This window comes from Propithecus coquereli, unplaced genomic scaffold, assembly GCF_000956105.1.
Source record: "Propithecus coquereli isolate 6110/MARCELLA unplaced genomic scaffold, Pcoq_1.0 Scaffold14, whole genome shotgun sequence".
Classification (NCBI taxonomy): domain Eukaryota; kingdom Metazoa; phylum Chordata; class Mammalia; order Primates; family Indriidae; genus Propithecus; species Propithecus coquereli.
Window position 1 is genome coordinate 11,257,654 of NW_012138302.1, and position 11,785 is coordinate 11,269,438.

At 41.4% G+C, this 11,785-nt stretch overlaps 1 protein-coding gene across 4 annotated transcripts in view; it reads left to right on the top strand.

The window, feature by feature from the left end:
• DAB1 (Dab, reelin signal transducer, homolog 1 (Drosophila)) overlaps positions 1-11,785 on the top strand; it is a 393,749-nt gene that overhangs the window by 245,047 nt on the left and 136,917 nt on the right. For all 4 annotated transcript variants that reach the window (XM_012639388.1, XM_012639390.1, XM_012639389.1 and 1 more), the window contains one exon: positions 11,261-11,400. In XM_012639388.1, coding sequence (XP_012494842.1) covers positions 11,261-11,400 — 140 coding nt within the window. The remainder of the gene's footprint in view (positions 1-11,260; positions 11,401-11,785) is intronic.

Here is an 11,785-nt window from a genome sequence, read left to right on the forward strand (position 1 = left end):
ATTAGAAAGGATCATTTTGTTTTTGAAGATTTTATTCTATTTTTGTAATAAAACACTGCAGCCCCAAGGGAAAAAAAAAATTTTTCTAATGTGGCATTCAATGTGTTAAAAATGGTGCTTAGACAGACACTACTAGGAAAAGGTTGGTCTACGGATTTGTTGGAGTGACAGGATGTGGCTGGTGATTGTTTTGTTATTAAGAGGTTATTAATAATGTCATGCAGTTTTTATAATAGATTTTTCAAAATCAAATTTTAAAAGACCCAGCAGGAAGGAAAAAAACCAGAAATAAATGCTGGTAGATCCTTATCAGGGAAATGCAAAAAGGACCAACTATTAAAGCAGAAGAATTGGGTCACTTATAATTCAGGGTTTCCTAATCTAACTCTGCTTCAGAATCATCGGCTAAACTTTAAAAATGCAGATTCCCAGGCTCTCCAGCGAGATTCTCTGGAATTAAGGGCTGGAATCTTAGCGCTTCACTTTGTACAGAAAGGTGTAAATGGACTCCAAATGCCCTTTCTACAGAGCAGTTCTCAGGAGTACCAGGGAAGATGATTTTTAAAGAAAATGTGTGCGTGAGTCATAGGTTGAATATTATTTTAGCTCTTTAATTAGTTTACCTTTTAGCAATAATGACAGCAGCCATGTTCATAAAAACACATTTTAACAGCCCCCTAAGTGTGTTTTTCCCCTTGTTCTGCTCACTACCCAGCTAGTTAATTGCACAAAATCAGCATTCTCTCCTATGTAGCCAGCATACGTAATTATTTGTCTGTTGCAGATCAACACCTGGATAATTGCAAGATAGAATTCGAAGTAAAATAAGTTACCTCTGCTGGGCCCTGAAATTCCCCCACAATCTGTTCTGAAATTGGACAACCTGACAGACAATAGGGCTCTTTCAGCAATAGACAGAATGATGTTGGACAGGCTAGGGAAGGGGAAAAAAAAGCAACCCTTTGAAATTGTCTTATCAAGATGGATGGCCTGTGATTCAGATAGATATGCAGAAGGAGGGAGGATTTTTCTGTGTTAATAATTTATAAGGTGATCTCCCTATTTGCCTTCAGGAAGGAACATCCTGTTCTTAATTGCATCCTTATTCCCAGGCAACCAAAAAAATTCCCAAACAGCTGGGACCATTACTTCCAATGCAGTGCCACTTTGTTGTGGTTAGCTTTGGGCCACTGGTGCTTAATGTGAACTACATTATTCAGGGAGGAAGAAAGCAGTAAATATTTACTGAATGACTACCATGTGCCAGGCAGTGTGCTAAGAGCATAACATATATTATTTCCTACGATCCTTCTAACTACACTAGACAGGGGTACAGATAACCTCAGTCAATGTTTTACAGATAAAAAGCCTAACACTCGGACAAGTTAACTGACTTTCCCAATATTGCACACACAGGCAGTAGCATACCACGATGTCAGTGCAATGCCTCCTGACTCCAAAGGGTTAGGCAGTCATGCCCCTCAGTGACAGCGTGTCCTTGCACCAGTGACATCACTTCCCTGTGCCTCAGTTCCCTCTTCCTCTCAATATGTTGCAGTTTTTTCCTCCAAGGATGTTGTGAGGCTTAAATAAGATAATTTATGAAAATGGGGCAGAAATGCTCATTTTCAGTTATCCTCCAGTTTTTTATTCCTCCTTCTTAATTCTGGGTCCCCTATTATGAAAAGAGTATTTGTGCCCACTCTCCACCCAGTATTCATATGTGGAGTCCCTGACTGCCAAGGTAATGGTATTTGGAGGTGGGGCCTTTGGGAAATAGTTAGCTTTAAATGAGGTCATGAAGGTGAGGTCCTCACGGTGGGATTAGTGACCTTATTAGAAAAGGAAGGGAGACCAGCGCTCACTCGCTCCCTCCCTCAGAGCATGCACAGAAAAGGGTCTTGTGAGCACACAGTGAGACAGTGGCCATCTGCAAGCCAGGAAGGGGACCCTCTCCAAGAACCAAGTCTGCCAGCACCTTGATCTTGGACTCCCCAGCCTCTAGAACTGTGAGAAATAGATGTCCATTGTTTAAGCCACCCAATCTATGGTATTTTGTTCGAGCAGCCTAAGCTGACAAGACATCCCCTTAGATGTTTAAGTATCTAAACACAGAAGTGAATACTCAGCTAAATATAAGAAATGCGTTGGCGTTGACCTCTACTAGATAGGGAAATACTGTCACTGTCGAAAGTTAAAAGAATTCACAGCCAGAATGACCACATTAGGAAAAAAATACTTATCTTGGCTCTTATATGGGTTTCTGTGGCCATACTTCTTATAATCTATGAGGAGTGGGGGAGATAAAGAGAGAACAATCTTGGATGTGAAATATCTTTTATTTGGCCATTATCGGTCTTTAGCCAGCAGCTTGGAGTGGGAGGCCATTTAGGACTCCAGTGGACCCTGTGGGCTGTCTGCTTCAGTGTCATAAAAAATGCTAATTGCCTTCCTCCTTCGAATCCTGACTCCTGACAGAGGCATGTGCTTTGTTGAAGCTTCTGCAAGGTGACTCCCAGTGTGGGACCTCAACATTGGCAGTGCCTTCTGCTCCCAGACAGAGACTTGGTATTCTTTCTGACAGCATCTTTGAGGCCTGTTCAAATGGAGAATTTACTCAATACCCTGGGAATTGGCCTGATTTAAATTCAGAGGTGAGTCCTGCCCTGATTAGGAGGTGAGCAGGTTGTGATACGTTCTTCTCTAATGGCATAAAGCAAAGCCAACATTAAAATGACTATGGGTGTGACATTTACTTTATCCCATTAGGAATTTTATTCCTTAAAGACTAAGTGAGTCACACTCACGGAATGTATAAAATAAGGTCTGTATGGAAGGGGCTTTTAATGACCCTTTAGGTGCTTCCCCACCTCGATCCTGATTCCTGGAGTCCACTTGTCACTTTGGAATGAATAAATAAATTCAATTCTTTATTCAGTTATTCAGCAGATGTGGACACTGGGAGTCCACTCTATACCATGAAACATACTAGGTTCAAGGGACACAATCGAGTCAATCCCAGTTTCAACCCTCGTGGGACTCAAATGTGGAGAAAGAGACAGACAAGAAAACAGTGAAGCCCACAGACAGTAAAAATATTTCCACGTATTAGGAAAATGCTAGGCACTAAGGATACGTGTTCAACTAATCCAACATAGTTTTTGCCTTTATGGAATTGATGGGTTAATGAGAAGGGCAGAGAGTAGGTGGATTATTACCAGTGAGATTAATTCATTGCAAAAGTGCAGAGGAATTACCAGACTACGATGGGAGCATCTCAGAGGGGACCTACCAGATAGGAGAGAAGTCCAGGGCACATGGTATTATGTTGAGATCTCAAATGTGAAAAGGGAGGGGTGAGAGGATGGAGGGATGGGGGGAGACAAGGATGGGGAGTGTCTTCCAGGCCCAAAGGACAACAGGTGCAGAATTGCAGAGCACAACATGCATTGCACAGAGTGTGGCTTGGCCAGGAGGTCTGATTGAGGCCACTGTGGGGAGCATATGAAAAAAGAGGGAGGTGGTCCCCAATGGGGCTGGTCATTTAGGCAGGGACTTGATCTGGCAGGCTCTGTAAGATATGTAAAGGAGGTTGATATTAGTTGGTGGGGAGTAGGGGAAAGGAGGGAGGAGTGCTTTGAAAAACACTACCCACCTAGCAGAGGGGATACTTGATCTGAGTCTTAAAATGTTTGTCAAGGAGACAAGACAAGTTAGAGAAGAGGAACTAGCAACAGAAACAGGCATGGAGACACCTGGCCCACAGGGTCAGAGTTTCAGGTGTTGGGGTGAGGGGCAGAGATGAGGTGGGAGAATGAAAGGGAAGACAGCCCGTGGCAGCTGGCCAGAAGGGATGACATTTCCAGTCAGGTAGAGATGGCATTTCGGGTGGACCCTGTTGGAGCCAGTGCGGGGCGTGGATTAGAGGGTGAAGGTGGAAGCACATCTGCGACTCCTGGACGCCTCCAGACATGATCGAGTGATGTGTGTGCACCCCATCCCACCCCTGGGGTTCCCCGTGTTCCTCTGTGAAATTCAAACTGGATGATTCCTGGAAACCCAAATGTCTTATGATGATTACAGGTTTGTTGGGACTCCCCGAGGATTTCTCAAGTTGTTTTTTCTCAGTCAGATCTGCAAGGAAACATTGTGAGATGCAAGTAAGCTTCAGGGTATGCAAGATAATCTGCCAGGACATGAGAAGCATATATATAAGATATCTATTTATATTTGGCTTTAAACTAAAAAGTTTTAAGAAAAAGTAAGTTTTAATATTAATAGATGGATTATCAGTAATACATGTATATAATTTATACAGAAATATACTTGCTTTAGAGTTACATGCTCAAAAATATTTTACTGATAGAGATACATGATTAAAACTGGAGACCTGAATTCTGTGGATTTAGGAAGGCCTGGGTTTAAATTTTGGCTCTGGTCCGTACCTAGATATACCAACTTAGTTTTGTTTCTAGATCTAAACTATGTGGACAGTGACCACATGAGATTGCCATAGCAATAAACTGAAATATGCAAAGCGCATCTGACCCATGGTTAAGACTCTCTAGATGTCAGTTATAAATATCTTCATAAACGGTTATCACTCAGAGACACTTTAGACACCAACTTTTCTCTGTGAACACTCACTGGGCACATGGGAAGATTGAACTCCAAAAAGGGCAAATGACATGTACGATCACATAGGTGCAGGCATAGTGACAGAGACTACACCTAAATACAGGCCTCCTCACTTTCTTTCAGGCCAGTTTCTGTTTTTCTTTCAGGAGACTTGATGCTATGTAACCCCCATATCTTCCTTCTTTAGAATTGAAATCAATGGTCTATTGAAAATTCAATTCTCAGATTACTTGGAGAGTTTTGGATTAAGATCCCTGATAAAGCATCCACTATTTGTTTTCAGTTACAGTTGTTTGTGGAACCAAGTGAAGCAGGTGTATCAGAGCAGAAATCTTCAAGCCATTCGATGTAGCTCTTTTCCTCTTATCTAAGCAGGAAAGCATTAATGAGGTGGTGGACCCTACCCTACCACACTCACCATCTCCCAGGCAGACACACTTAGCCAGCCACACATGATACCAAATAGTATTTCTCAAACTTAAGGAGATTCCTTTTAAACATTAAAAAGAAATGATCAGACTTTTAAAAACCCAAAGTCTGTGAAAATGTATTTGAGGCATTCTATTACTAATAGATTTTTTTTTCCTTCATTACTGGTAAAATGTTTAAAAGATTATTGTCAGTTTGAAAACCCCAAATGAAAACATTGGAAATGTTCATTCTGAGGACCGCAGTTTGAGAAATATTATCTTACGAGGGATTTTCTACATAAGGAAGTTGCTGTGTTCTGGGGATCTTTGAGGATTACTTACATCTTAATCATCTCACTCTACTGAGATTCTCCCACTGGAACACAATCTCGGTGGGATTGAGGGACCTGTTCTTGCTGCTGTTTTGTTTTTACAGATGATTCTCCATCACACTAAAATTAGCACATTACAGCAAATATCCATTAACTTGTCTACTAGAATGTAAGCTCCATGAATACAAGGATATGTATATGTTTTGATCACTGCAGTATCTCTAGCACCTTAGAACATACATACAATAGGCACTCAATAAATTCTGAATAAGGGAATGACTGAATCAGCCAGCCAATTAATGAGAACCTTACTCTTCCCTAGATGTTGCTGCAGTGTTGTTTTTAATCAAATCCTCGGGACAAACTTGGGTGCTTAGTAGCTCCCATGGCCTAAAGCACAAAGCCCAGCAGCTTTGGCGTGGCTTCCATGTCCCTTAAGGACTTGGCCCCTCCTGACTTTGACAGAATCACTCTACCCATCTGCTCTAGCCCTGTCCACCTCACCCCAGACAAGCCAAATCAAAATCTGTGGGGCACTATTTTTAAAAGCCAAGATGATTCTAAAACACAGCTTGGGTTGACAACAGTACTCACTGTTGTCCAGATCTCACTGTACTTTTTGTGCCCCACCTTCTCTGCCTATTGAAATCTTCTCCCCTCCTTCTCTGCCCATCGAAGCCCCACTTCTCACAAGGGCTTAGTCAAATGTCATCTCCCTTCTGTAGTGCTTCCTAATCCTCTCCCCACCAAATAGAAACCATTTCTTCTCCCCTTAGTGCTATATGACACTCATAGCCTTGATCACATTCTGTTAAGCTATGTGTTTTCCTGTGTGTGTCCCCCGTTTGAAATGTGACTCTCCAGACAGGAAAGAAGACACTTTTTGCTCACCTAGGTAGCCCTGGAAGCTAGCAGAGTGCCTAGCACAAAGAACACTGTGAGGCAGTATTGTATACAAATGATGATGATATAAGTAGGGCAGTCACACAGTTTATTATCCAAACTGGGATACTTTTGAGATTAATGAGGGGTGCTGGTCACAAGAGCAAAAGACAAAAGGTATAAACTGGCACTGTCACAGAAAAACAGGAAGAATGATCACCCAAATAACAATGGCCAGGGGTGATTGAGCACTTCCTGTTTGTCAGTCACTATCCTGGATGCTGTCTATATGTCTTTTCTTTAACCTTCACAGTAACCCTGTATAGAAGCACCAATTATTATCTACCCTTAACCGGTAAGGACACTGTGGCAGACCTGGAAAGGAACTTAGCCACGGTAACACAACTAAGAAAGGGCTGGGACTGGAACTCAGGTGGTCTGAACCCAGAGCTTATGTTCTAGATCAGTAAGCCTTTTTACCTCCCAGGGGGAGAACTCAGGCCTTGGAGAGGAGAGGGTGAGATTCTATTGCTGGCTCAACTTAAAGTAACTTTTGTTATCCCTCTTTAGTTTCTTCATCCATAGAATAATAACAATGCCAATTTCCAGTAACCTTGCAGGATTAAATGAGATAAGGTATGAGAAGATCTGGGCATGTGTACTTGTGAACTACTTGTCTTGGGAATGAGATGTCTAGCAGTTTACTGTAGGCTCCATAGGACATCTTCTTAAATAGCTGTTACACAAAGTATGAAGGACTGAACGCTATAACAGTATGCGGAGGGAAGTCCCAGGAGGCCCCATAGCCTAATGGTTAAAACCATGAAATTTTGCATAAGACCTGGGTTCAAATTGAAGCTGTGGAATTTCAGTAGACATTTCTCCAAAGAAGATGTGCAAATGGACAATAAGCTCATGAAAAGATACTCAACACCATTATTCCTTAGGGAAATGCAAATCACAACCACAATGAAATAGCACTTAACATGCACTAGGATGACTAAAGAAAAAAAGACAGACAATAACAGATGCTGGGAAGAACTTCTGGTAGAGAAACTAGAACCCTTATACATTGCTAGTGGGATTGTAAAATGGTACAGCCATTTTGGGAGAACAGTTTGACAGGTCCTGAGAAAGCTAAATGTAGAGTTACCATATGACCCTTAGGTATAACATTAAGAGAATCGAAAACATACATCCACACAAAAACTTGTATGCAAATGTTTATAGCAGTGTTATTCATAATAGCCCAAAAGTAGAAACAATCTACATGTCCATCAACTGATGTGGTATAACCACACAATGAAATAATATTCAGCAAAAACAAAAAGGCATTACTGATGCATGCTATAACATCAATGAAACTTGAGAACATGTTGCTGAGAAGCCACTCACAAAAGACCATACATTATAAGATTCCATTTATATAAAATGTCTAGAATAGGCCAATCTAAGAAACAGAAGGAGATTAATAGCTGCTTAGTGCCAGAGGGAGTAGGGGGAAGGGGAGTGACAGCTAATAGATATGGGGCTTATTTTTGGGGTGATGAAAATGTTCTGAAGTTAGTGATGATGGTTGTACACAAGTCTTTGAATATACTGAAACCACTGAATTATGTATTTTAAAAGGGTGAATTTTATGGTATGTGCATTATGTCTCAGTATAGCTGTTGTTTAAAAATTCAAGCTCTGCTGTTGATTTTGGGTGTTGGTGTTGTCTTCTATAAAATAGCACTCATTATAGAGCCTAACTCAAAGAGCAGGTGTGAGATTAAATGAGAAATTGCATGTGAAACTCTTGGCATAGGAACTAGTATAGTAATAGTGACTACATGAATGATTTTCCTTAAACACTGGCCTTTCTCTTGTCCATCCTGAAGCAGAGGGTCAGTGGTTCTTTCAGCAACATAGGCTAGGATTCCTGATGACTTAGGACGCATGGAGACTGACCCTGTCCCTAACATCCTCAAATTGTATGTGTCTCTGATAGAATTACAGCCCTATGGCTCTGATATCAGTTATTTATTTCTTAACTAATATAACTGAGACCTTGCTCAAGATGTGCTCATGAAAAATTACCCTTTTAATGGTGAAGCATTTAATGAGAAACTGGATTATCTACTGCATAAGTGCCCTTCATACAAATTAGCTTGGCCCTAGGTCCTAATCTAAATTGGGCTCCCCACTTTCTTCTAAATGGCCTAATATTTTCTTATTAATCTCTGCCCTCGTTCACCTGATCTGGCTCTGCCTTCTCTTATGAATCTTCCTCCTCAGCAGAGTTCTGTGCCCTGACAAATGTTTCTTAAGGCTGTCTTTGTACCTGACTCGCGGACCTTTTTGTGTATGTGACAGGCAGCTGGAAGGTGTTTGCTCCCTTTCAAGCTGTCTCTCCATCCTCTAGGGGAGTTTTAACGCTGCCAATGTATTGAGTATCATCGGATTTGGGCCGGGTGAGTTTTGGTGCAAGGTGAAGATGGGGCTTTATAGGAAAGTCGGGTAGATAAGAAGCACTTAATCATAGTGGTTAGGAGAACAGGCTTCTTGAAAACACAGAACACAAGCGAACTACAAGCTTGGACATTGGCGTCAGGCAAATCTGGGTTCACTTCCCACTCATTGAGTTTGGACAAGTTACATTGCCTTTCCCACCTTTAGCTCAGAGCCTCGTCTATGTAACCTGAATGAGAGTACCTACCTCAAGGATTATTTTGGGGGCTAAATAAGTTGATGCTTATAATGTGCTCTGTGATAAAAGCTACCGGCGTTGTTGTTATAATTAAAGTTTGGGAGATGTCTCAGTGATGAAACAGATGTTATTACTGACTGAAATGTTGTCCTGTGTTGAAGAGGACAGATGGGATTTTCTATAGAGTAAGATAACCTTCCCAAAAAATCATAGGTCACCCCTGCCAAACATTGCATAATCAGGCAGGGAAGAGTGACCTGTAGTCCCACGGGCCCCGTTGTTTAGCGAGGTGTTGATATAAAGTGTATTATGGCAAATGGCCCCTTTGTTCTTTGCTCTAGTGTCTAATATCTGCCCTCACAGAGCCCTGAGGATTAATTCTTACATTGATTATAGTTTCAGACTAATCATCCATGTATTGTATTTGCTTTATGGAATGTTATTCTAAGGCTTTAATATACTAGGAGTCAACAGGAGTATAGTGGAACCAAAAGACAACTGAGAGTTGGGGACCACAGGTCCAGGCCTGGCTGGACAGATGTCCCTCCTCTCTGCCTCCCCTCCTCTTAGGGTGTCTTCCACTTGCTGCTTTTACTGGGCTGATATTAACACTGACAGCTACCATTTATAGAAAACGTACCATGTGAACACATGCTTCGCACATTCCATCTCCTTGAAGTTCCTATCCATGCCAACACTGTAAGGTAGATATTTTACACTCATTCAACAGGTAAGGGACTGAGGCTCAATCTGTTGACTTACAAGGGAGGGAGGGAGCCATGATTCGACATGAGGATGTCTGACTCTGAAGCATGAGCCTTCTTACACCTAGCATAATGCACTATACATTTTTATTTGCGGTCACCAAAACCTTGAGCTTCTAGGGACACAGACTTTGATTCATTCATCTGCTGCCAGTGAGTAATAGCATCTGGCACAGAGAAGATGCTCAGTAAGGGATGAATGGATAAATGAATGAAATAAAAGTTGCATTTTGTCAGTGGAAAAGTACCATATGATGGTTAGCTATTGCTGTTTTTTTTTCCTATTTTAAGCGTGTCCTCCAATAATTCTCAGCCCCACAATATAGAGAGGGCTTCATTTGCACATCATGTAGATAAAAGGAAATAGGCTGACTTATCCCTAAAGTCCTCAGCTCTAAGTTTCTGACTGATGAGGGAAGGCAGGATGGGGGAGGAATCAGGCGTTAAATTAGTGATGTTCTGGGGGATGAATATCAGAGAGCTAGGGCACTCCAGGTGTTAAGAACCACATGTGTGATGCCCAGAACTCTGTGCAGGGTGGGGAACCTGTGGCCTTGGATCCACATGTAGCCTTCTGGATCCTTGAGTGCAGCCTTTTGACCGAATCCAAGTTTTACGGAACAAATCCTTTTAATAACGGGATTTGTTCTCTGAAGTTTGGATTTGGTCAAGGGGCCACACTTGGAGATCTGGAGAGCCACATGTGGACCTGAGGCCACAGGTTCCCCACCCCTAAACCTTCATCTTCGTCATCGAGAAAATGGAAGTGGCTTGGTTGTTGTGAAGAGTGGGGATAAAGTTAACAAAACATATTGCAGGAAGCACTTCCTTGGTCCTCACTTTATGTAGATATGTTTGAACTCCTGGTCGATGTGTCTTAGCAAAATACAATGTCAATAATTATCGAGAGAACCTGTTGCAAGGTATGGACACACAATCCCAAGTAGCGTGGAAGCCTATTTCCCTGCACACCTGAGTTACCAGAAGAGATAGCATAAACCATTTCTCGATTGTTGTCCCTGGGTCATAACTTGATACGAAGCAATTACTCTGGAGTTTCACTATAAAACAACCCATGGAATTGGGTGTAAGGAGGGTCTTGGACCCTGGCCAAAGTATTATTAAATGTTGGAAATGCCACAGACTCAGCACTAATACTATGCTAGCAGCAATTCCGGACATGAACTCTCAGTGGGTGATTATCATTTGTTAAGTAGCTGCTGTGTATCAAACACTGAAGTAGATGCTTTACATGTCTTATCTGATTTGTTTATCTTAATGCTCTTTTGGGGTGGTAATTTTTAACATTTTTTCCCCTACCTGAGAAAACTGAGGGTCAGAAAACAGAAGTAATTTCTCTCAGGATTTAAATGGATTCAGCCAGAATATGCATCTAGGAATATTACTCTTCTTTTCTCCTCTGTCCAATAAATTGATTTTCCCGGAATGTAGGTGAAACCAGACAGCAAATCGTGGAGCTGGGGATACATAAAGCCGATGGGACCTGTACGACTGTATATCTGAATCTGCTTTTTCTGTCTTTAGGTCAGGATCGCAGTGAAGCCACTTTGATAAAGAGGTTTAAAGGTGAAGGGGTCCGGTACAAAGCCAAATTGATCGGGATTGATGAAGTTTCCGCAGCTCGGGGAGACAAGTTATGTCAAGATTCCATGATGAAACTCAAGGTGCTGTGCAAACACTTTATTTTAAATTTCTTGGGTGTGACGTGACTGGGAGAAAGAAATTATTACCATCATTGTGGTAAATAACGTTATTCATTTATTGATAAACTACTTGGTTCACTGACGAATCACCATATTTGCTCACTGGGAAAAAATTTCAATCATTGAGGGTATGTTGAGTAAGTACCTACTATGTGGAGGTATTTTACTAGGCCCTGTTTTATAATTTTGGAGTGCGTCACATTTTACTCAATTCTATCTTCATTGTGCAACCCCTGCAAAAAGAAAAGTACAAAATTATCAAACTGTTTAGTCCCTCACATTTTATGAGTTTTATCCACTTTGTTTTTGAATAAATTTTATATATTTTGGCATACAGTAAAAGATG